This window comes from Pelmatolapia mariae, linkage group LG16_19 (genome assembly GCF_036321145.2).
Source record: "Pelmatolapia mariae isolate MD_Pm_ZW linkage group LG16_19, Pm_UMD_F_2, whole genome shotgun sequence".
NCBI classification, from domain to species: domain Eukaryota; kingdom Metazoa; phylum Chordata; class Actinopteri; order Cichliformes; family Cichlidae; genus Pelmatolapia; species Pelmatolapia mariae.
This window is the reverse complement of record NC_086241.1, coordinates 49,192,898-49,219,836: the sequence shown is the minus strand read 5'-3', so window position 1 is coordinate 49,219,836 and position 26,939 is coordinate 49,192,898. Positions and strand designations below refer to the sequence as shown.

The window sequence follows — 26,939 nt, the reverse complement described above, 5'->3', positions numbered from 1 at the left end:
GGAAATGGGTGAAGAGATTAATTGAAAAATGTGTAAGCATAAATGGAAATACAGTATATAAGGCAAAAACAGAGTTTGAACAATTCTATTAAGCTTGAAAGTCACTATGTGGTGTGACCACCTTTATTATTCAGTATAGTCTGAACTCTCTTAGGCAGCTCTCTTGTAATTTCTTTAGGTAGTCTTCAGGAAAAGTTCTCCAGGCTTCTTGAGGGACATTCAAAGCTCTTCTTTGGATGTTGGCTGTCTTTTGTTCTGTTCTTGATCCCACACTGCTTCCAATAATGTTAAGGTCCAGTCTCTGTGGAGGCCAATCCATGACTGATGGTGTTGTAATTGTGGGTTTTTCTATCTATGTATGGTTTTACTGCATTGGAAGTGTGTTTGGGATCACTGTCATGCTGCAAAAAGCTGTTGCCAATCAGACACTTTCATCCTGAGGGCCAGATGCATCTTTCAGGTCCTGTTTCAGGTCTCTGCTGGATTTTTTTTCTCTGTTTCTTAACAACGTGCCTATTAAATACTATCAGACTATCAGATGTGGTACAAGGACTGGATTGAAAACGAGTGAAAAATCAGCCAATGTCCAAAGAAGAACTTTGACAGAACTACTGAAAGCTTGAAGAACAAATCTAGACCACTTCAAAAATGACAAGAAAGTCTGGCTACTTGCAAGAAAATTACAAAGAAATAAGGGTATCTTAAGACATTCGCACTATATCTCCAACTCACGGGTGCACAATTTTAAGTTTCATTTTAGATCAACATAGAAAAACAGTGCATTAGCAGTGTTTAGCAAAGAAAACAATCCATAGTTTCTAAAACCTCTGAATTCTACACAGTGGAAGCAAAGGTATCCAGCTAAAGTTACCGAATCCCAGCAAAACAGGAGTAGAGTCAACCTACTAACACTGAGAGGTGGTCTGACGTTAACATAGAGCTATTTCTTTAAAGATATACAAAACATACAAGATGCAGTTTTACACTTAGTCTATGAAAAACACACATGATCTAAAGTGAATGGGACTTTCTCAGGTAATTCACTAACTAAATAAGCATAAGCTCATTCTAATTGTCCCTTGTGACCGTCAGCATGCAGTCCCCCTACAGTCCTCCATTCCTACCCCCACAACTTTTTGTAAACGCTGATGGAAGAAAACTTGCACATTTTCAAAGTCAGATTTGACTGACATTATCTTCCACACCAGCACTCCGTCGGTTTCCTGAAGTGATGCCATAGTGATCAGACGCCGGTGTTATCTGCTTTGCAGGCTGTATTTCGGCAGCACTGTGCAGTGGCGCACTGTTTTTTTGGTTTTTTTGTTTGGCGGAGTCACAGCGAGGCGGAGCCACCCGATTGGCTGGACTGCAGGGCGGAAGTGCGTCTGGTGTCCCAGCTGTGCTGAAAACAAAACAAGACAAGCTGCGACTGGTGAGTGCTCGAAACGCAGAGGGGTGTCTTCTCCCTGGCGTTAAATAGCATCCGAAAAGATCCGCGCACACCGTGTCCGTGAGGCGGCTGTTGTGTTGAGCGCGTGTAAACCGCTTGTTTTGTTGTCAGCAGTGGACACAGAGATGTGTGGCTGTCCTTGTGCTGAGCTCACGTGTGAGCTGTTGTTATGTAACACAGGCTGAGCTGAGCGTGCGGATACTACAGCCAGCCCGAGCTGTTGTTGTGCTGCACTGATGTTGCACAGCTACACAGTCGCTTTTCTTTACTGCTAATAAAACGTGATGTCAATCGTTTTTCCTTTCTTTTAAGCCGATGATGACCTGCAAATGCTCGTAAATGCAGCGCTTTCTACACCGCTGCAATCAAACACGGAGCAATTCCGGTGATGATGAGCCCACCACGAATTTATGCTGCTAGACTTAAAGGGGGGAAAATCAACCTAGTGATGTTTTATAGCGCTAAAGCTATTGCAGATTTACTTTGTGATTGTTGCGAGGAGGTGGTGGGTTTCTTTCTTTGTTTGTGTTTTTTGTCCCATGTCTTTAAAAATGGGGTTATGATTGCTACTTGGGTCTACTGAAATGGACCTCAGTCATCATGCCTGAGATGGTTGAGGAGGTATAGTTCATAATGCTGCTGATACACAAACAGGTAACAAATTACAACACATGTAACTGCATTATTAAGTCCCTCCGGAGCAGTTTCACTTTGCAACTCATTCTCCAAATGAAGCCACAAACCATTCTTTCAATAGATACTTCCATATTTGGCAATTTAATGGTGCTCTTGTGACTGCAGGGTTTAGCACATCATTTATGTCTTCCTCAAACCATAAGAGAACCCGCCCATAAAGAAAGAAAGCAACTTTGTATTGATTTGCAGAGGGACAGGTGGACCTAGCTGTCCTAGCAGAATTCCCACTGCAGCACTAATGATTACATAATTATAAGAGTAGAAATATATGAAATAAAAAGGGAACAATGGCATGTCGTTTAGTGGCAAGTCCAGCAAAGTAACAACCTGCAAATACACTATTTCCTTTAGACTTTCCCAATGAATGGTTTGACTTGTTGTTTTCTTTACACCTTGAATATTTACAATCACTGGTCACTTTATTAGGAACATCTTGGTAGTCCTGGATTGGACACCCTTTTGTTTTCAAAACTGCCTTCATTTTTCATGGCACAGGTTCACCCAGGTGTGCTGTGGTGTTTAAACAATACTGAGCTGCTGAGGGGCCCAAAGTGTGCCAAGAAAATCCTCCACACCTTTACACCACCAGCAGTGGTCTAAGTGTTTGATTTGATTTCAAATGTTGCAGGAAAAATGAGCAATCATGAGACCAGACAACATTTTTCCAGTTTTCTACTTTTCAGTTTTGGTGACCTTGTATGAACTGTAGTCTTAGTATCCTGTTCTTAGCTAACAGCAGTGTCATCCAGTGTGGTTTCTGCAGATTCATTCAGAGATGCTCTTCTACACATCTTGGTTGTAATGTGTAGTTATTTAAAGTTTCTGTTGCTTTTTTATCACCTCAAAGTCAGCCTACCCATTCTCCTCTGGCATCATAACCCATTCCTTAGAGATGGTTGTGAGAAAATCCCAGTAGATCAGCACTTTCTGAAATACTGGGACCAGTCCATGTGACTGCATTTAAAGTCACTGAAGTCACATTTCTTACCCTTTCTGATGGTCAGTTAAAACTTCAACAGGAACACATCTATATGCCTAATGCACTGAACTGTTCCTGTGTGATTGGCTGATTAGATATTTGCATTAACAAGAGGTTTAACATGTGTGCCTAATAAACTGGCCAGTGAGTGAAGATGGTGATAATCAATTAGAAAAGTACATCGGACGTTTCTGTTGTTTCATATAAACCTCTAGCCTGCACTTAACAACTGCAATTTAATATGACAAGTCATCCAAAGAGTTTAACTGGTCACTAACGTTTCCGTTCTTTTCCAGCACCATGATGGATGAGCTGGTGCAGGACCTGGTATCTGCACTGGAGCAGACCTCAGAACAGAATAAGCTAGGAGAGCTGTGGGAGGAAATGGTCCTGAGTCCTCTGCAGCAACGCCGTCAGATCCGCCGTCGCAGAGGCCGTAAGCGTTTTCGCGAGTCCACCCTCTACCCGATAGAGCACAGGCGATGCTGGATCGAGGCATCAGAGTCCAGCTTGGACGAGGCTAAAGAATACAGGGAGAACATCACTACTTCTGTGGCCAACTGCAGTGACTCTGACGATATGACCGCATCCACCCGATGGCCGTCCCTCATGAGAGGCTCAGTCAGGGCGAGGCAGTCCTCCTGGCCAGAGTCCGACTCCTTCACTGAGAATAACCCCGGACGTCCACTCAGGAGGCGGAGGAAAGTTAAACGCATGACCTCAAATGTAACCGTCAGACTGCAGTCCACTTTAAAAGGTTCTGGCTTGGATAGGAAACAGAGGAATAGGCCTTCTAAGGTGCGGCATCTGTCAGGATCAAAGAAGCGGTCTGGTGGTTGGATGGGAGCAGACAGAAAGACTGAAAGAGCCAGATTGATGGGAAAGGAGTGCTGGGAGAGAAAGAAAGAGCACAGAGATGCTGCAGATGAGAACATGTCTGATGGGTAATTTTTTACATTTTCTTTTTTCTTTGAGGTAAACCCAATTTTTGGCCTCCTCAACCTAACATTAAGAGTCGTATTAAGCACTTTGGACTCATTAATTGTGAAAAATAACATTTTCAGCTTTTCGAACCCAACATTTAATTTACAGTTGTGCAGCGAGCAAAATGTTAACCCTGCCCTTGTTTAAAGAGTCTCAATTTAAATCATGCTGAAAAAGAAGCTCAAAACTCTAAAAGCCCCTTTTACCCTTTAAACTGAAAGTTACCAAGGCAGTTAAACCCATAACATAAAAGTCATGGGCATAACTACTATCAGACAGAAGCAATTAAACAAGGCGACATTTAGGATGATCTATAATGCCTGTCTTCATCTAGCCAGTTGTCAATATTCAGCATGTCCTCAACTAAACCGAAAAAAATGTATCACAATCATGCCACTCCGCTTTAAAGTATTGAGTTGACATTAAAAATGAATGATAGAGTCTCTTCATCCTCATCTCGTATAGCTGAAATGATCATCAGGGAGGGATCTTTGATAGTTATGCCTCCGGGCATCTGCCAGCTCATTATTTTCTTTCAAGAAATATTGTCACAAATAAATAAGTGACTTGGTGTGGTATTGATTTGTTTTGAAATGAATTCCTGTCTTGGGCTGGGTAATTAAAGCTGTGCCTGTCCCACAGTCCCAGACTGCACCGTCTTGTGCGCGTTTTATTTAGCAAAACTAAATGTGGCTGTAACTGGCAGCAGAGAGGGACATTATATTACTACAGTAAAGAAAATATTACCATATGTCGCTTTAACTTAAGCCCAAAAACTGCCAGTGACCTCAATTTAAGTTTCATTCACCGCTCTCTGTTAAATATACACATTTAATAGTACTGTGTGTTGAGAAGTAAATAAAACGATTAGATCAGATCTCCTTGTATTGTACATTTAAGAGGTGTTAACATGTACAGAGGTAGTTTTTGTATCTATAAATGCACCTATGCATCTGTAAATTTCTTTTCATTAGATTTTTATATATGCTTCAACTTAATTTCATATTACATTATGGTTATTTATCTTGCAGTAGTAGGTACTATACGTCCATATATCATATATAACATGTTGGTTATTTGGATTTTACAGATCCACTTTATTACATACATATATGTAAGCATTAAGCAGTATACAAATCTATTTGTATAGATTTCCTGAAACTTCACATGCCATTATGTTAAATTATGGCATCAAATCTGCTCCCAAATGTAACAACACTACAAATATGGTGAGACTTGGTCCAGTTCAGTGACTCAAATTACTTCAAGTTAAGCCTAGCGTTAAACTAGAAGCTACAGCCACGTATTCAAAGAGGTCGTGCCACTTATGATGCAAACTCTAAGCCTTTATAAGATGTAACTGAGTAGGTCATTAAGAATTGAAAGCATCCCCATGCAGATGCCCTGCTATAAAAGCCCAGTCTGTGACATGTTTGTTTTTACTGGATTTTAACATGCGAGTCTGCAAGGATTGATTTGCTTTTGGACTGAGCCTCTAGTGGCCACTAGGAGGACTGCAGTTTTAGGTCCTTACAAAGTGGCTTCACTTTTCAGGCCCCAAGGTTGCTTTTTTTTTTTTTTTTACTTTGAAGATCATAGTTGCACAAACAAAACAAGTTGACACCTGAAAAACTGCTTGTGATTATAGCTAAAATGAGATAGTCTCTTAGTACCCCTAAACAAATGGTACAAGGCTATGAAAGCCTAGTTTGTTTAATGACTGATTTTTACTCTAGTAGATGCAGGACGTCTTCAGTATGTAGGCAGTGGTGCCTGTCTAGATACTATTATGACATTTATTTGTCATAATAGAAGTATTTTTTGAGTACACAATGTCGTGCTCGGACTTCTGAATTTTAACATTTGAATACAATAGCAGAGAGTACATAGTATTCAGGAAGCAGTTTCAGACACGGACCTTGACTCAGGAGGCAGTAGCTGATATACACACACCCTATCCCGTTTCTGTACATTATACTCATTGGGTTGTCAGGGATATAATGCTACAATACAGTTACAGTTATAATACATAATACACAAATGCTTCTAAGTGCTGGTCAGATACACAGGAACAGAGTCGTTTTTTTGAAGCGTCATACATCCTGTTTACCATTTCTAATGCCATCCAGTGGACTTTCATAACATATTTCCTTTGCTGATCTCATTATCTGTTGATCACATAAAACATGTGTGAAGAAGACATTTGAGGCAACCCATAATGGGACAGAGAGAAGGCTTTACATCTTCAGGTTTAATTTGTGCTGACCTCCCTAGCCCCTAAACGGTACTTGTTTTCTTACTTTATGGAAAAATCAATAGCCGTTCTGACAGAAAACAGCTCCGGAGAAGAAATAAATGGGAGCACCATGGCACGCTGTCAATCATTTCTCACTTACACAATGCCACCACTGTTGATTGCTGCTCAGTAGACTGCCACACTGTACTGAGGGCTGAACAATCTAATGGTTAAGTCCTGGCAGAGGCAAAAGGATATGAACAAATGGCAGCGGTGATGAGGGGTTGACAGTGGTACAGCGGCTATATTTATGCTCTGAGAGTGTATGGTCCATTTGATGTCAGACACTCGTGACATTCTTGTAATGTCTTTTGAGTCACTTGGACTTTTTTCTTCTTTCAGTTTTGATTCATTCCTTTAACCTTTTTCATTTGGAGCCTCTGGTCTTCTAAGATCTCCCTCATCTCAAGGTCACTCAGCTTGTGTGCACACCGAGCAGGGCTTTGCCTTCAGCCACCCAAGTGCAAGGAGAGCAGATGTTGGTAGCTCCAGTTGGGCTCCACATCCTTGATTAGACGTGGCTCAGCCTGCTGGCAGTGAGGCCACCTGGCACCCAGGCTGTCCCAGCAAGCAGGCCTCACCTGTGGGTAGTTGCTGTCCCGGGCGCGGCCTTGGTCTCCAGCTGTGTGCTGCTTCTAGTGTTGTTGATTTCATCGAAAGCAAACAAAATCTACTGTGGGCACTTCTCTCTTACTGATATCATTTAAATTTTGAAAACTCAGTGAGGAGTTTTTTTTTTGGGGGGGGGGGGGGGGGGGGGCAGCACAGCATCTGCAGAAGTTAATTTTCATAAATCTCTGAGACTAATCCAATTACTGCAGCTCAGGGAGGGTGGGATAACCTTATAATCAGACACCCATGGAAGAGGGCATGGATTTGGGTTGGGGCGGCTTGTTTGAAGAGCCCACAGATCCATTGTTATCAGCACTTTGCCCCCCTCCGACTCTGCCTCTTCTTTATTCCTCTGCAGAATGAGCCCAGGCTCAATAAATGGCGGCTTGCCTGTAATCTCTGTGCAAACTGGTCTGCCTCTCCCAGGAGCTGAGGATTATAGCCTAATGATTAGTGCTCATCTGGATACTGTGTTTTGCTTCAACTCTTTGGATTGTAATAAGACAATACAGCTGTGAGGGAAGCTAAGTCCATTTCTAAGTGCTGGAATGCAGTTTTTTAATTTTGTTTTGCCCTTGTCTTTGTTTTTTCTGGGCATATTTATTCTAATTATGGTATTTATTACAGAAAAGTATTGTTACATTTGATCAGATAAGCTGCAGTTTCATGGAAGGATTTTCTTGCTGCATGCAGTGAGACAAAACAAAGTTTGCCCAAAACGTTTGTCAACTTTTCTCAACAAAGGTCACTGCTGAAGAAAGAAGAGGTGTTTCTTTTGGTCCCAAGAAAAATGGGGGGCCTCAATTATTTATAACATTAATTAGGGAGTACTTAATGGAAACGGTCTCACATCGGCCCTATGCTGCTTCAAGCGACATCACATTACACCTTTAATACGGATAAATACTTAATGGGAGTCTCTAATTAATTGTTTATACCTGTGATTCTTTTTCAAACTTTGCACAAAATCCCGCAATATGAAGCAAAACAGATTTCTTATTCGAAAATGGGAAAGAACATCCTGAAAAATTCCTGTGAAAGGTAATAGACCGGAGCATAAAAGGGGGGGGGAAATGCAGGTGTTAGCTGTTGTAGAGCTTGAGGCAGTGTCCTCCTCTGATGTTGGAGTGTTGTGTGCTCCAGATGCCAGCTGATATGTCCAGAGGTGGGGTACAGCTGAGGAGAAGCCGGGGGAATCGGTGAGGAGAGAAGGTTGAAGGGGAGGGACGGTTTAGGACTGCTGGGTTAGGGCAGACATCTTCCAGATTCTCTGGAGAGGCCTGTTCCCTCTCACATCTGCTTCCTGTGGATGTTAGGGAAGAAGCTGCAGGACCATCTGGCTAGGGAGGCAGGCAGGCAGACAGGCTGGATGGACATTTTCCTGATCCTGTCATCACTGACAGGCTTCTGCAATATGGCAAAGCACCATATCAGCGCATATCCGACCCTCCAGCTCTCTCCTACAAGCAAGGTCAGCGATGATAAACAGAAAGCAAAATGCAAGCTGGTCAAGAGAATTAAGCGCCTTTTCTTTCAAAAAGTTGCATGCATACCAGTTTGACTAATTAAACAGATAAACCAGTGTGTGGCGCTCAAGCTGATGATGATATATGAAATATATGTCAATATATATATTTTGTGGTCAAACAGACGCTAATTAAAACAATTAGTAGTGTGGCTGTTGGAAACTGGTGTGTGTGTTAGAAACCAGTCATCCAGGCTTACTGGTATTCAGAACAGTACATGCAGCGTGTAGTTAATCAATAAACCCATGTGCTACATGTATTTAAAAACAACGGCAGAAAAAATGGCCTCTTTCTTCATCTCTTACTGCTCCTTCTTCTTCCTCTTTCTCTGACCTTGAACTGTCTGGAGGTCCCAGTTCGAGGAGGATGAAGTGTGAAAAAGAAAGAAAAGCCACAGTTATCTGGGTGAGGGGCAGGGGGCACAGAGGGTGTGGAGGGAGCGTAACAGGGGTTGCCCCGAGGACGTGGGGAGGACCGGCAACGGAGCGGTCTGTGCAGAGGCAGCCCACGCAGCAGATGTCGGCCAGTTGTCGAGGCAGCACGTCTGTGGGTCGCTCCGCGTGTGGGGCACACCCAGAGGGAGGGGCGGACAGGGGAATGCGTTTCGCTCTCCTGTCATCCTCCACAACGCAGGCCAGATTAGATTGGAGCTGACAGCGGAGGATATTCAATTAGATTGTTCATGTCACTCAGTGGCTTCGATCAGAGTCTCTCCTGATGCCTTTGTGTTTGCTATCACAACAAGGGAGAACACAGCATGCTCTGTCTTTTTGTGTCATTTCCATTTATGTCGACCTCTAGATCCAGACTTCTTCATTATTTATATTATTGAATGTTGCATGTTAGATACTGACATTACAGGAGATAGCCATTTTTGGATTTTCATTGTTCACTTTTCAGATGCTATAGTATTGCCTGACCTAAAGAATCTACGAGGTGACAAATCAAAGTGGAGTTCCCGATCCTCAGATTTTTATTGATATTGATATTAAAGAAGGAGTTTCAGTGGGAATTATTCACATGTGATATGTTTTTTTCTTTGCAGGGAAACCAGCAGCACATGCAGCAGCGACCCTGGTCTGTTCACCAATGATGAAGGAAGACAAGGTATTAAGAGACAAATATGTATTATTAACATGGATTCAAACTAGAACGATGACGAGCTGTCAGATTTGGACAATACCCTGCTTGACTATGACTAGGAATGCTGGGGCTAGAGAAGGAGGTTTAGATACAATGGGCCGGTTGCTGGGCACCCAGGCGACTCTAATAAGACGTTGTCATGTCGTGTTAATGAGCGCCGAAGCCTTTGCTAATCTCATTAGCCGTGGTGGGGCCAGGCGGCCTCTGATTTAACAGTTGTCACTACACCTTGACTGTGAGAGGCATGGTTCCTGTGTACGCTTTGCTGAGTGACAGGTCTGAGAAGAGCTCACCGTCTGGGGAAAAGCCCGGTGTTGTCTGGTAATGCGTAGTTAAAGGTGTAGTTCACCCCGCAGCTTGTAGGATGCTAAAAATGTGCAGTGACTTAGCTTCTCTCAAACATCAACACAGCGTTAAATGTGAGTTATTGTAGCTTGTGTCTAATATTTACTTAATGTTTTCAACAAATTGCTTGACAATCTTCATTATTGTCAGCGTGATTTGCTAACTGATGGAAGATCTTCCCTTCCCCTCTGTGCAGGTGATGACGAACAGAGTGACTGGTTCTTCGAGGGGGATTGTGGAGTTGGGACGGGTGTGGCTGGCCTGCTGCCCAGCTGGGACTCTGACAGCCAGCTTCCCCTTGAGGACAACCATTCCTCAGCCGCCTTTCTGCAACCTGCACGACTCTCTGACCGAGGTTGCAAAGAGCATTTCTGTCTTCTAGATATAGTATTAGATTTTGAAACGCTCGAGTCTGCATCTTTATCACTGTGCAATAAAGCGCTGTTGAATATTTGACTGGTATCACGTCAATATGTAGCGTTGGTCCGCAAATCACTACCTTGGCTTACAGGAGACACTTCAGTTGTCCTATAAATTCTTTTGCTTGTTTAAAAAAAGAAGAATGCTATAAAGTCAGAATTTTTGATTATATTGTTAGTGTAACCAATTCAGTTTTTCCTTTATTCATGTTTTTGCTAAACCATACAGTGTTGTTGTTTTTTTTTTTTTTGGTGCCATTGCAGGGTATCATTCACGTCTTAAACGACTGGCTGGCTCTGCTGCATGCTGCGTCAGGAGGGATAGGAGGCGGCCTCCCAGCAAGGTTAAAGAAAGCTTGAATTTCCCTCTTCAATAATTACCGTTCCACAGTTTTCGTGTTTTGTTTCTTATTGTACATCTTTGATTTGTTTTTCACAGGCCAGCAGCGTGCCAGTGTTTGTAGAGCGACTGAGACACTTTTCCCAGGATCCTTACCAAAGAGAGTAAGAAAGTTTTTAAAACTGTCTTAGAAACATAACTCTTAGACATCAACTGTATTTGTTTCCATGATCGTTTTTTCTTTATCTCCTCTAGCTTTTGGTTGCCTTCTGTTGGAAAACGAGACCGAAGCCAGGTGTACAAGAATAACACATTTTTTAGCTTTATTATGGGTTTTTTTTTTTTTTTAATGAACTGCATATTCTAAATATTATTGATTCTTTCATTTTTACAGATGAACCCTTTGTGCCCATTACCAGTGTGTCCTATTGACATGGTGTCAGAGAGCCCCCATCTCAGATGTTCCTCCTCGGTCTTCAGAAACCGGTAGTTGATGCTATTCACACGCCTGCACCATTCAGTCCTTTTAATCAGAGCTCAATATATTGATGGGGAAGTCAATGGCCAGCTCACTTAAGTGAATCTGTTACAGAGCATAGTCCTTGGTTAACTGCAGTGATTTTTGTTCAGATGAGACTCTGTGTCTTAACCTTCTCCTTCCTTATTAAAATGACTGTGTGTGTGTGTGTGTGTGTGTGTGTGTGTGTGTGTGTGTGTGTGTGTGTGTCAGGAAACAACTGTTTTCCCTCTTGTGCCTGACAAATCACTGAATTCATTTCATGTTTCAAAGCTGCAATATTTACATTGTAACTACTCTAGAAGGAAATTTAATCTTCATTCGATGCTTCATGTAAACTATTGGCAGTGACGTGTAGTACACACAGAAATACACATACTAACTACTGTGTTTATATATATTCTTCAAATATATTACTACGTAAAGCACTTGCGCCATTCCTCATTCTGTTATATTTTTCTAGAAAATGGGAAATGGGTGTAGAGATTTATTGAAACATTATGAAAATACAGCATATAAGGTAAAAATAGTCTGTACAATTCAAACAAGCTTCAAAGTCAAGTTTTGATGTGTGTGTGTTCAACACAGCCTGAACTCTATTAGGCAGCTTTCTGAAGACTACTTTAAGTAGTCTTCAGAAATAGTTCTCCAGGCTTCTTGAAGGAAATTCAAAGCTCTTCTTTGGATGTTGGCTGCCTTTTGTTCTCTTTCCCTGCCAACATGAGCCCACACTACCTCAATAATGTTGAGGTCTGGGCTCTGGGGAGGCCAATCCATGACTGATAGTTTTTCTATCCAGGTATTCTTTAACTGGATTTAAGTGTGTTTGGAATCATTGTCAAGCTGAAAAATTAAGCTGTTGCCAATCAAACGCTTTTCCAGATGGCATTGTGTGGTGGCTCAAAAAAAGGAGGACCCACTGCACATCATGCTGTTTTTGGCTGAAAGAATCAACTCACTTGTGCAAAAATACAATTTATATCTGTCAAACCGTGTTATCTTTGGCAATTTCCATAGAATTGGCTACAGAAATAGGAAAAATTGTGTTTTTACAACAGGCTGCTTGTAACAAAGTGCCTAAAGAAGCAATTTAAAATGGGTTCTTTGCTAAGTTGTCTGTTATGCGTAGACAAAAAACTGGTTCATCTGTTCAAATAGGTGTATTTTTATGCTTGAATGATTCATAGAACAGTATTATTTGGCCTAACTAGCAAAAAACATTCCTTTGGAAATGGTTGGGTACAAGGACTGGACTGAAAATGAGTGAAAAAGCAGCCAGAAATCTCCAGAAATCCTGGAGAAATACTGCTTACTATATAGCTGGGCCTTTTTTCCTTTTACGCTTTGCAACAGATAGCTTTTTGGCAAACGAAATGAAATTCTGGTAACTAATACTATTTTGATGACGATGATGTATATAAATAAAAAACCCGACCTAAGTATGAGAAATGTATTTGGAGTTGTACTGTGTAAACCCCAAACAGATGGGGTGTGCAGTTCTATGCAGTAAACTTCAGAAATGTGGAATCTGCCCCCCAACCAAAAAAAAAAGATTTTCATAAAATTAGGGAAAAGTAATGAACTATTAAGGTGAGAAAATAATATTAAAGTTTAAGCCCAAACAAAACATTGACTGTTTTGGCCTAAAGTCTGAGCTAAACTTACAATAACAAGCAGGTGGTGCTCTGCGTCACTTTAAATCGCTAGTTTTCAAGGTCAGCGTTTGCAAATGGAGAAATGCTACGTGTTGACATAGTTGTAATGCAGATTAATATGCTAGCATTTCTGGGACTGCACGGAAACATTTAAAAAGGTTTATCCAGGAGATGTTTGTCAAAGCATCACATCGCTCCCAGTCATCCCTGAAACTGTTGGATCTGCATGGGGGACTACTGAGAAGCCGAGCAGCCCTCTTGGCTTCGAGACTGTGGGACTCCTCATTGTATTGTTTTCACTCTGCCTATTTATGGCGCATTCTTAATTTTGTTTCACACGCACTCCTTTCCTCCCGCTCTCTTGGGTTATTTCACAGAGCGCTCCGTGGTTCCTTGATGAGGGGCAAAAACACGACTGCTATGAAAAGCCCCCGACTTCTTAAGGCTTTCTTTTCTAAACTGGCCCTTTCTTCTCCACCTGAAAGGTTCCTTCAGATTCTAGTTTAAGGCATTGTGAATACTAATTTCTCTCTATTAAAAAGCCCTCATATCCCTGCCATGCTCTCATTTGAATGACAGACTCAGGGGAGACCTCTTAATTCCTTTATAGTGGGATTCAAGACCCTTCACTTCAAAAAGTATAAATCATACTCCCAAATGAATGAGGGAGAGAGGGGGATTGACGAGAGGGGCTTCTGATGTGTCCCATTGGACGGCACGAGCTGAATCCATCTCCCCAAGCTGCTCAATTCCGCTCTCCAGCGAGATGGCAGCTTTGTCCCGATGACCCAGCTTTGCACACATTGCACCCATTTGGGTACTTTTGACTTTCTCCACAACGCTCTCGCATACAAACAGTTAGAAATGTTGTTCGGCATGACAATGAGAGCTGTCGCTCGTGGCCGTTCTCGACGAACTTTAGACAATCCGTCAGTTTGTGATTGGCAGAATTTGTTTTGTAACTCTCACCTGTGTTATAAGTTTCCAGCGCTCAGCCCCCATACCGTACGCGTGACTTTTCTTTGTTTTCAGACACCCTTGAGAGAAAAGTGAATTCCCCATGGCCAGAGTTTGAGCGTTTAATCTTGTGCTGTATTGTTGGGATGATATTGTGATTTTTGTTGTACGCAAGCTGACAGCAGCAATCACACATTTGATATTAAGTGATAAAGGCTGCGTAAGGTTGCATGCCATTTATCCTCGCATCTGCGCGTGAATGGGCGCAATGCTTTGTGGGATTTTGGCTGTAATGCTCTGAGCCGTGTTAAAATGCACAACCATCTCCCACCTGAGCCAGGCGGCAGCAGCTTTTATCTATTGACTTATTTATTCCTAAATGACACTTGTGCTGTGAGATAAATCATAGTCTTATGCCATCCCTATCCCAGTTTTCTTTTTAATTGTGAGATCACAGTGTCAGCAGTTAGTATATTGGTGTGAGTGGCCTATTGATTATTGATTTGGAGCTATTGATTATGTTCCCTGGAGACCCTAATCCTTTCTGATTCATTTGAATACCTCTATTAATCTTGAGATCCTGCTCACACCTGAAGCGCCATGTAACCTAATGAAAATAGATGGCCATTTTGTAACAGCGGCCTTTCACTCCTCTTTTGATTTATTATTTTTAATTGATATATTTGCTTTTGGATGTGGGTGCCAAAATTACAATTGACCCTGTGTCAGTGCTGTTTTACCCCACACCCTTAGAGACTGCACTGCATTTAAAAGTGTCTCATGTGACCTGAAAAAAATCTATTTTGGACACTTTTTTCCCCTCAGTGTCCTTGTGGTAGAATTTAGTAGTTGCCGACCATCTCTGTTACTTTGTACTTGTTTTCTCTTTGCTCATTACCTCTGAGTCAATCTTTGCTTTCTCATTACAGTTTCAGTAAATGTAGGCCGTCATCTGTCAAGCTGTTAAAGCTGACGAAGAAACAGATGTTAAATAATAACACTATTGTGCTTTTTTTAAGCATTTCTCTCAGTTTTGCAGTGAGCCATGTAAAAGGCTTATACAAAGCCTTTGGTTTCTGCTCTGAGATGAATGGTAGTGTTTTTCCTTGGTTAATGAGGCAGCTGATGGTATTCTCATGTTTGATTAGTATTGTGCTGAGTGGCTCACTGGGCCCCTGGCGGACTCGGAGTGACTCTGCTTCTTAGCTCTCTGTAACGCCGGGGTGGGAGGGCGGGCGCTTGAGGAGGGGGCCAACATGTCTCGGCCTCAGCGCGAGGAGAAAAGAGATGGAGGGATGGACCACCACACATTAAGACCAAATGCATCAGGGTATTACTTTTAATACCGCGGGCGTGCCTTGTGAAATAATGCGACGTTTAAATGTGGATCGATTTTAGAATTAAAAAGTTAGTTTGCAAAGATTTACTGTGAGGAGTTCAATGCCTGAGCTCTTTATCAGGGGCGCAAATGGCTGGTTATGTGCTGTCCGACAGAGGTACGATTGAGGGATCGATAGGCGCGTGATTTACTAACTGGAGTACAGGTAATCAATAAGTATAAAAGTAAATGAAATATGCATTACTGGGATTTTATTAGAGAGGGGTAGCAGGGAGAGAATAACGGTCAGGCCATTTATTTTTATATCTATTGATTATACAACATAGAGACTTCGCTCAAAGCATGCTCCGCACAGCTCTCAACACCCAGCGCCTGCACACCCGTCATGTGATTTATGGGTGCTGAGGTCATGGAACACGCTGCAGTTAAAAGGCTGGTCTGACGGGGCCTCATTGTAGCATGTGCCTGTTTGGGTTGTGAGCTTTAGGTAGCCTACAGTCTTGGTTTGTACCAGCTAAAAAAAAAGAGAGATCTTTTATGTATGAGTCCTTGTTGTTGAGCTGCCATGAATTCATTTTTACATTTTTATCCATATTTTCATAAAGGATGCTTATCATTCTTTATGGTGCTAAATTAGCTCAAATATTTAAGTCTGTCAGCGTCTCTAATCAGAGTTCATCCTCTCCAACACCCTGCTCTTTCTGCTCTACACAAACACTCGCACTGCACTGATCACATCAGCTGCTGCCAACCCCCTTGTGATGGAACAGACCTTGACCTTAACTTTACATCTCAGAAGTCAGGGCTATTAAGCTCATGGGGGAGCTTTTCCTATTTCAGGGCCCCTGACATATGACACACAGGAGGCACAGAGCAGGTGTAATTTGTTTATGTGAACTCTGCGATGACTCGGGCGCTTGCACCCCAGCATCTCACATTATTCTTGTGAAAATATACATTAATGAAGAAAAATTAACACACGCCAAAGTTGTATTGAGGTGAAACGCGAAGCTGCAGCGTTTGCAAATGTGCAGCGGTTGCATTTATCGACTTTTGCGAAACTATTAAATTTCTTCATGTTTATGTGTTTATTCTTGGTTGGAGCTGCATCATAATATTGTGAGTAATGTGTTGTTTTTTTTCCCTCTCTGTGTCCCACTCAGACAGACTAGTTTCACTCCAGGACTGCTGTTCACAGGAGACATGAGGAAGCGGAGGGAAACCGAAGCTGTGTCCATCACTTCATCAGGTAACACTCTCCACCCCAGTTTAGCACGTGACACAGCTCAGAGAATGAGGTAAAAGTATCATGTTTGAATTGCAAAAACTTTATACCTTTGCGTTTTGTTTGTTTTTTAGCCATGCTGCGAGTAAAGCTACTTAGATCTCACTGTACCTCAATAATGAACTCTAATTACTTAATTGATGCCCTCACTTTTGTTCCAGTTCCAAAAAGATTTGTTTAAATTAGTTTTTAGTGAATGATTCAGGAGTTAAATGTAGCATTCAAAATGGTGATAGGTGATTTTTTTTAACTATTTTCCTTTCTATAACACCTGCTTGTATTTAGTTAGTGAATAATACATTTGTAAGTTTTGCCTCTGTATAAAACCATGGTAGATTTTCTTTTATACAGTCAGTATGTTACATATATGATTAAAGTGCAGACCTTTTTAATAGGAATTAGAGCCATTTTTACCCCTCAGCTGTAAAAGGCTGATGGGGTATAGTCATCATGCTGCCGGGAGGGTGAGTGGGGGGTGTGGACACTAAGTTTGTAAATGCGATAACTCGAGAATGAGGTGACATAGGAGCTCCAACTACAATAGACATAGCTCCTAAAAATGTCAGACCTCAGTTTGGATCTCAGTGACCTTGGCCTCAAGTTTAAGGTTAGAGGTCAAGATTTCTGGAAGTCAACTAGGAATTTCAAGTTGATACCACAAGTGCATTTACTAAATACTCTGGATGATTTTGAATCTTCAAGGTCAAAGTAACATTTTCTAAAAATCTTCTGAATGTGATCACTTGAGAACAAGATGATGCTGGATTTTGAAATTGATACCATGGGTATCTATTTTCATACATAGTCCCTCATTTTCAGAGGCTTTCGGACTATTTGTACAATTACCAAGTCGTTTCATGGCCAAATGAGGCTTGTTCCCTTCTTTTTTTCATGACACCTTAAGTAGATAAAAGATCTGAGGTTGATTCCAAGGGTCAGATTTACTAACATGTTGCACCAGCAAAAATTACTTTGGTACTACAAGGAAAGTGCGGTGACAAGATTCCAAGTAAGATGTGAGAACTCAGAGATTTAAAAACAGACGTGAATGCAGAGAGACCCACAAACAAGAAGCAAATAATCTTGTCCTCATCTCTACATCTATACCTCCTTTTATATTTGACTATATTTACTTATGTACTCATGAGCTGTGTTTTGCATGGTCACAGTTGCCTTACACTCCAAGCAGCCAGCGTTGCGTGTGTGCTTAGACCAGTGGAGCTGCCTTTTTTCATTAGACTGATGGCTCGGGGCCTTTTGTCTTTGCCGGATTGAAATCTGAATTGGTTTGTCCACCTTTTCTTCTCGCGTCCCCTCTGTGTGCTCCACTCCTGCAGCTGCTGTTTGTCATTTAAATAACAAATGCTGGTGGTTCTCTGATTTAGTGAGGGGTGCAGGCCTCTGATGTATATTAATATTGCTCCACAGTGCACTGTACCAGGGTCCATCATTCATTTGGATAAAAGAGGTGGAATTTAAAAACAGCCAGTGCTTTACATGGATACAGATTGCATCCATTTATTGCAACGAGTGATGGAGAGGCCAGCGACTCCGTCCTTCACCTCCCAAGTGCTAAACCACTTCACATAAAAATTTAAAAAAATAAAAAAAAGGATGGACCCCTGGCCCCTAAGGCCCTCTGATACTCAACATGCGGAACGGGGGGCATCCCTCGTTTGTCGAAGGTTAACAGGCCCACAGTCTACTGTAGTCTTTTAGAGCGGGGAAGACAGTGAATTTGTCTTCATATGTTATTGTAATGTAATCCTTGTGTAAAAATGATCATAAAGCTTTTTTTTAAATAAATATATTTATCATCTTATATGTAAAAGACATAGAAGTAGAGTCCCTGATATGCACATCCCCCTCAGCCCTGTTCAGAGTGTTTTCCTGCTTCTTGAGTCTAGTGCCCCCTGTCCACCATGATTTATCATGCATCCCATGTCGTCCAATGTCAGTTTCTGCAGCTGCAACTGCTCTGTATAAATCTTTACTTTGGCAGCCTGCTGCACCATGTCTCTCCTCAGTAATCTCACCTCCCACCAGGAGATGCACATTCACCCTGACAAGCTTTCACACGCTCTGTGTAAAAATTTTTGGTTTGCTGCCGTTGTGACACAAGCGCGTATAGATTCGGTGATTTATCGAGCAGAAGCGCTGTCTGGTAAACATCTTGTTTGCATGGAAAGATTGTTTACTGCATTCAGTAAAAAGCGCAGCACGGCTCGCCGTGTTGCGTTTAGTGAACACGACAGCTGAGTCTTCGAGTTAGCCAGAGGAAGTGGATTGCTGTATGTGTTAGTGGCTGATTTGAAACTCTGTAATCAGGAGTGAAAATAGTCTGCGACTGAAGGTATCCTCCAGGACTCTATAGGGAATCACTGAGGTGGTACCCAGCTGTTGCTTTGTCTTCTTTCTTTAACCTTTTAGCACCTTCACAGGAGTGCTTGAAGCCTGTTGTGGAGAAAAAAAGACAACAACTTATCAAGCCAGGTATCTGTTTGGATTAGATGACCACTCGATTTCTCAGCCTTAAATTGACCATTTTCTACTTTTCTCACCACCTCCATCCACCCAGAAATCCAACCGAGCCCCTACTAGATTTGGAATAAAGAAAACCTTCTTTCTGCTCTATAGGATTTGAAAAGTATTTTTAAAAAGGTGATTACAAAAATGCAAAATCAAAGTTTGCAATTATAAATGTATTAATAATTGCATTGGCTTTTATTAGTGAATTGTGCATTTTAGCACATGGCACTCATTGATGGTGAATTAGTATGAATAGCATGTACACGCTACACAATTGGGGGATTATTTGTGAGTCAAGAGATGAATCAAGAAGTGTAAAGATCTTGATGGAATTTAATATCCTTGGCTGGCCTGACACACAGACTAATTAATTATTGCAATTTTACTCCTCCCCTGCTGTCTCGCACAATGCCCTTCATCTTTATCTCTATAAAGTCGATGCTAGTTTAAAAAAAAGCCTTAATTTCTGTAGTGTGTTAGATGTCAGGAAGATTTTGTCTAAATAAGTGCGGTTGAAGTCAGTTTGCGCTTAACCTTGTCAGACTGCTTGTTATCTTTATATGTTGGTAAGTACCACATGTGGGTGTCCATGTGGAGGCCTGCCCCACGGTCAGCTTTGCTGCCTCTCCTCTCCCCCTCTGTCTTCATGTGTCTCCTTGCCTGAGCGAGACGGCTGCGTGACAGATCACCTGCATCGGAGGCCCGCCGTGTTCCTGCCCGGCGGTCCGGCCCCCTCTCATTAATGCCCAGGCTGGTGCGAGGGCCGTATGGCAGCACAAGACAAATAACGCTACCACTCAGCCATCACTTCTGCTGACAGAAATGCAGCCCACCGCACTATTTCGCCCTCTCCAGCTCCACTCCACACCCTGCTCTTGTCCTTCAACCCCCCCTCCGTCTCCACCTGCACCTGCCTGCACGGCTCTACCAAACTTTCATGGTGTGCTTTTTTCTTTTTTTCAACTGTTGCTGGAGGCCCAGCTTAACACTGAAACCCACATGAGTTGATGTGCTATAACCACAAACCTGCTGCGGTTGTAACCACTCTGATTGTTTTTCTTTTTTTGTATTCTTTCATTCTTCTGGAGGTAGATTTACCCGGCTAGACTGTCAGGTGCTTCTTGTTTGTGTGCAACCCTTCTCACCAGGAGGTCTGATTTGAACGTCCCTTTTTTTTTTTTTTTGCAAAAAGAGCAGTGTGTGTGTGTGTGTGTGTGTGTGTTAGTACACGGAAGAGAGAGAGAAACACAAAGGCTAATCATTAAAGAGCTATTCAGCCCTGTTCATTTAAGTGTGGGAATCAGCAGGCCCATTACTGTCAATGTGTAATTAGCTGATTAATAAAAGGGGGGGGGGGGCGGGAGTGCTCCAGGAAGGCCTGCAATGATTGTTTTTAGAGAGCATCACATGAGAGCTTATTAAGATGGTAAGATGGTTCCATTCAACTTCCCATTATCGTCCACAATAAATGTATGTACTGTAATTCTCCCATTGACTGAAAACCTTTGCATTGTAATGTCTTTATTGACCTTGATGTAAAACCAGTTGAGTGCAGGTGGTAATCTTTTATTCATCATTTTTAGATTACCTTGTAATCACATTAATACACTAAGATGCTAAACCTGTATCTCTTCACATGGTACACTTGCTATTTTATGCTATTTTATATTAGTATATGAAAAGTATAGTTGCTACAAAGACGACATGTTGTCAACATGTTTTGGACCTCCATCGTGCACTAAATGCACTAAATGTTGTCAGTGGTGACAGCTCTGGGTTGGAAAGTTTACCATGCGCTCTTTACTATTGAGTTAATACATTCAAAATGGGATTTGGCATTTTCTTGGTAGAAATAAGCAGGGCTTAGCAAACATGTTGATTTAGATAGTGTTAAACCTGTGTATTCTCACTGGGTACTTTATTAGGTATAGTTGTTAATATGATTTTAATGCAAATCAGCCAATCACATGGCAACAACTCAATGCATTTAGGTATTTAGATGTGATCGAGACGACCTAGTTAACTTTAAACCGAGCATCAGAATAGGGAAAAAAGGTGATTTCAGTGACTTTGAATGTGGTATGGTTTTTGACATGAGTCAGGCTGGTTTGACTATTTCAGAAATATTTGTTCCCACATATCCATCTCTATGGTTCACAGAGAATTGTCAAAAAAGGAGAAAATATCCAGGTCAGTGGGGGAAAATGCCTCCTTGATGGCAGACTGTTTTGAGCTAATAGGAAGGTGCCAGTAACTCAAATAATCACTTGGTTCAACCAAGGTAGCAGAAAAGCATCTCTGAATGCACAACGCTGAACCTTGAAGCTACACTGGGCGCCACTCCTGTCAGCTAAAAACAGGATACTGAGGCAACAGTTTGCACAGGCTCACCAAAAGTGGACAATAGGAGATTGGAAAAACATTTCCTGATCTGATGAGTCTCCATTTCTGCTGCAGCATTCAGCTGATAGGGTCAGAATTTAGTGTAAACAACAACATGAAAGCATGGTGCAATCCTGCCTTGTATTAACAGTTGAGCATTGTTTAAATGCCACAGGCCACCTGAGTATTGCTGCTCACCATGCCTATCCCTTCTTGACCCCAGTGTACCCATTGTCTGATGTTTGCTTCCTGCAGAGTAACGCACAATGTCACAAAACCTCAAATCAACTCAAACTGGTTTCTTGAACATGTCCTCAAATGGCCTCAACAGTCACCAGATCTCAGTCTAGTGCACCTCTGGGATGTGATGGAGTGGGAGATTTGCATCATGGATGTGCAGTCGACAAATCTGCAGCAGCTGTGTGACGCTGTCATATCAATATTTATACACAATCATACTGTGAGTTTGAACTGAAGACGAGCCTAAAGTTTTCCAGTGTAAGCATTTATTATGTTGTTTTTGTAGCATTTTCAGTTAAAGACTAAATAATTGGCAAAACACTTTATTCTATTTTGGTTTTAAATTTGACACAGTATTTATTTTTGTTCTATATCTAAAACTATATCTATAACCTACCAAAGCAGTGATTTATAAAAGGAAGCAAGATAATTTATCAGTTGATATGAAGATTTAATTTAATCTGAAGTAAAACTTTGAATTCAGGACTTACATTTGAGGATTTCCACATAAAAACACACATAAGTTAAAGATCAGAGCACTTCCTCCACCACTGCATTCAATGTAATTGGCTAAATATGAGAAACATGAAGACTGATTATTCCACCAGCAGGAATGTTCAAAATTTAAAGCGTTTTAAAGTAGTAGTATTAAAGTATGAAATCGTAGTTTAAAAAATATTTATTTATTTAAATGTTTGCTGATTTGATTGGAAATACAAATGTGCATACTTCTCAGCAGCAATCAGTCATCATTCCCTCAGGAAATATTAATCATTTACCTTAACCTAAACATGACCTTGACTTTGAGTTAGTATCTGGTGTGTCTTATGCATTTTAACATACTCAGACTTAAGTGTTTCCTGCTGTTTTTTCCTATTTGTCCAGTATGAAATCCCCTGAATTTTGATCAAGTCCTCTGACTATGTTTAACCCGAATGTTTGTGTTGAACCTCAGCAACAGTTAGTCATCATTCCCTCAAGAAATATTAATCAATTATCTTGGCTGCTGGATCAGTTTGGAGAAGAAGTCATCTGGAAAGAGCCACAAGCAGATATAAGGAGAACGAGCAAAAGCACATACCAGTGAATGCTGTAATGCCTAATCCTTTGAGACAGCCCCGAGCCACAATGTCACTTCTAGTTCCCTTGTCCTATGTTATGGGACTGCCTGGCAAATGTCTTGTGTGACCGCCGCTAACTTTTTTCTTTTTTTTTTGGTGGGGAGGGTGGGGCGGAGATCAGGAGAGATTTATTTATCAAAGTGAAGTAAGAAAAGCAGGAAGGCATGTTAGCGAGTGCAATTGTTTTAGAGTTCCTCTGTTTTCCACGAAAATTGGTCCCGGCTTTCTTTCCGATATTTCTCTTCACTTGCGGCGAGAAAAAAGCTTTTAAGGTGCACGAGATCAAGAGAAAATGGGATCCTTTAAAAAGGAAGGTCATCAGCGAGATGTGAAGTGTGATGAATTAAGAGTTCAGAAACACAATCAAACCACCATAAGAGAAGCACAGATAGGTTTTGTTTTTTTAATAACGTCTACAGTCATATGGGGGTGAAGCGGATTTGCCTCACGTGACCCAAAATTCATTAATATTTAACCTATTAGAAGAGGATTGCTTCAAAGTTTTATTTCCATCTACCTAAACCAGGGAGCGATCTGTGAGTCATGTACTAAATTTAATCATTTTTGAGAGGCTTGAAACAGTGAAGGGCAATGTGATTTATTTATCTTTTTGTTTGCTCTCAGTGTTTGGTTACATGTCCAGAATATGATATGTGCTTTTCTTTTCTTTTTTTTCTTCCCCCTCTGCAGCTTACAACCCTTTTTACATGGATCACCAGAGAGAAGAGGCACAAGGGCCCGGTAACACCTCAGCCCTCGAAGCTGTGGGACCAAGCGTACCTGCTTCACAATCCTCCACTTGTGTTCAGCCTGAGAGTTTATCTTTGCTCCAGTAGGACTTAATGGGACTCGAGAAGTACCATCTGAAGTCTGGAGGAAAGTGACAAAAAGAAGCTATTGTGCCAGAGAATGAAAAAAGCTTGAACTCCTATTGCTGCACAAACTTTATAACAAAGAAGTAAAAAAAATACAAAGCAAATCATTAGTCTTCAAATCAGCATGTTACTGCTAGATCCAGTCCTTCCAGGTAGTATATTAAGCATGACAAATGTTAATGCAATCAAGCCTTGTTAAGCCCTCTGCCATCTCTTCAAGGAAGAAGGCAGCTTCAAGAGGCTCCTCGTTTCACTCTAGACTTGGCAGCTCCTCCTGTTTCCAAACAGAGTTTCCAGGCCACCTGCTACCACACAATCCAACAATTATGTCCACTCTAGTTGCACAGCATTTGTCAGCAGGAACCCTGGGAAGGATGGTCAGGTGAGGATGGGTGGGCTAAGGGAGGGGGGGAGTCCGCTCTATTCTATTGTGGCCCAACAATGGCTGTCCGAGACAGAAGAGCATCACAATGTTTAGCTACCACATGCTGCTACAGGGTTCACAGAGGCGACCACCGGTAGCGAGCCGCACAAAGTACAGGCCTCCTATTAGCATGGATTTGAAAAGCTACAGTTGGTACAAAGGTGCTCATTAGCACAACACAGAGGGAGTGTAGTAGCGGTCCTCGGAGGGCCGCCTCTGTTCTCTCCAGGTTACCTTCTATATTCAAATTTTGCCCAAATGTATTTAAAGTTCAAGGCCAGCTGCAGATCTGTTTGAACAGCCTGTTTTTCAGCTGTGCTGGATGAGCTGCTTTTGGAGCTGTTTAGAAGGAGCACAGAGGCGTACGGAGAGAAGTGGAGAAGCTCTAGGAGACTGGAGTGGACAGCCGTGCGCGCGGTATTTTCACCTCCCCTTGGGGTATACATTCCCCCACCTCCCGCAGCATCAGATGCATTAAAAGATCAATCGCAGCATACAGAGAGATCAAAAATATTCATACTAGCCAAGATGATAAACAACCAGTTTATTTTTCAGAAAAAGAAAATACTGCACATGTTGTGAGATACACGACAAACCATAAAGATACAGCCTGGCTCCATTTAATAGTGTTAAAAATGGATTTTACACGGAAATTCTCACCTGAAGTGAAATATTATTTTGAATGTTTTTTAAAAAAAGTTTAATGAATCTAAAGAAGTTACCAGGTATGCACTTTCTCTACTGATTACAAGATATCTTCTTAGTAAAGTGAAGTGCATAATCATCAGCTTCATAACGCGTCTTTTTCCGGCACTTTAAAGCCTTATTTAAGGGAAGAATCGCATTTAATAGAATGAGATTTGCCAATTAACATGAGTTATATGTCTGCAATAATCCATCTGAGAAGGCTTTATGTGATCATGTTGGAGGGGGATGACATTTATAAATGCTGTGTGTGCACACTAGTCTAAATGGATGCCTCACACAAGACATCCTGCCACAGAAATCAGTCAAAGTGCAGAGACCAGCCCACCCCTTTCCCCGTCTACTGCTGCTGCTTTTCCTTCTGCAGCTTCAGTCTGGCAGTTGTAACCAGGCCAGGTGGGAGTGCTTACGGTATACGTCTGATTAATAGGAATAAGAATAATTAGACCAAAAAAACAATAACGTGATGTGTTCTTCCCCTCAGCTTGTTGACAGGTATTGACCGTGCAGTGTTTTAAGGAGAGCTTTGCGCTGTTGCTTTATCCAACAGTATGTGTTTTGGTGCCAGGGCTCTGACAGGGGAGGAAGATGCATCAGGTCCGATACAGTTCCATTAGTAGGAGAGAGGAACACCTTACCTGCCACCACGGTAATTAACAGTCACTATAATGACATCTCAGCCAGACCTTATGCCCCGAAATGAATTTCCAATGGCTAGGAAATGGTGGAATGGCATCCGTGCAGCCAGTCAATTGTCCTGTTACAGTTAAGGAATCCAGCAGGCTAGTACCACTCATATTTCATCCCAGGTAAAGATTACCTGTCAGACCCATGGGAGATGTATTGATCTGTTTTCCTTTTTCCGCCAGCAATCACCTGACAAAGGCACCTAGGAGGCGAATGAATGAGTGATGCCTGGTCTGTCTGCTTCGGCGTGGTGGCTTCTAGTGTCCACTGATGGGTGGAGAGGTGATGAGGAAGAGGAGAGATAATGCAGTCATAAACTCTGTTTGAACCTCCTCTGTATGCATGCATGGCAGCCCCTTTGAGTCGAGGGTCACAGGTCAGCAGGGAATTTGCTTTTTTTTCTCTTTCCCCCCCTCCGCACCTTGCTTGTCGGTAGAATTACTTCTTGCTGTGTGCACCGATGATAGAAAGACATGCAAAAGAGGCCCTCTGGTTCCTGCTGACAAATGCATGTTGCGAATCAACGTAGTTCAGCTCACTCTGGATTTCAAAAGCGATCCTTTTGGATCCGGTCGCCCTTTTAGCGCCGTAATCCGGCCTTGCGTGGTCCTGCAATGATCACAGTGGCAACGATCAACGTATTTGACCATAACAGTATGTTTCCTTGGCAGCTAAAAAGTATTAAGATATTTACTTTGTTTAGTAGAATGTCAGAGTTGATATTATCCATGAAGCCATGCGTTTAAAGGAATTGCTCTGCATAAAATGTGTAGTACTTATGATGTGATAATTATAACTCCATTAATTAAGGATTTAGGTGCAAGAACATTTAATTCATAAATGCAATTTCTCGATAGATAGTACACTAGATATGTCTCTCTAAATTTTTTTTTTACTATCAAATTTTTAATTTCATTTACAGGGATTTAAATATATCTAGCTGATATCAGGGGCCCAAGGCAGCTATCCACATTTGATACGTAGTGAAAATAGCATCTTATCTCATAAGCTGTTATCTTTATGTTTAATAGCGGTGGGGGCATGCCTAATTGCTTTGCAAATGATCTGAAGAGGATTACTCCACCCTTAGAAAGCCTGCACCATGTCGCTAGATCTTAGAGAGACATTACAACAGTAAAATTCAATCAAATCTGAAGTGCAGCTCTGTGTCTGTGTCAAAGTACATTCTGGGAACAGCTGGGAACACTCTGCAATGGAGGAAACTTTGCGTAACAACATCATAGACTAATCAGGATGATGGATGTTTTTAGGAAGGTGTAATTCCACTAATGTAATTTGTGTATTTTTCAAGTGATAGTGGGATTTTTAAGGACGTCTTGCCTTTATGCCATAAGTGATATATGTGATATATTTATTCTTCCATGTCAGTATCAAATCCATTTTGAATACTGAATTTGTGTGCAATAAATACG

General features: G+C 41.7%; 1 protein-coding gene across 1 annotated transcript; it reads left to right on the top strand.

Annotated features, from left to right (window-relative positions):
- The first annotated feature begins 3 nt into the window (after positions 1-3).
- LOC134645161 (G patch domain-containing protein 2-like) lies at positions 4-26,939 on the top strand. The gene is made up of 10 exons (XM_063498493.1): positions 4-1,432; positions 3,422-4,069; positions 9,589-9,650; positions 10,228-10,386; positions 10,715-10,794; positions 10,890-10,954; positions 11,046-11,085; positions 11,185-11,276; positions 16,422-16,507; positions 23,506-26,939. Exons 2-10 carry the CDS (start codon positions 3,426-3,428, stop codon positions 23,649-23,651), a joined length of 1,374 nt encoding a protein of 457 aa, XP_063354563.1. The 5' UTR covers positions 4-1,432; positions 3,422-3,425; the 3' UTR covers positions 23,652-26,939.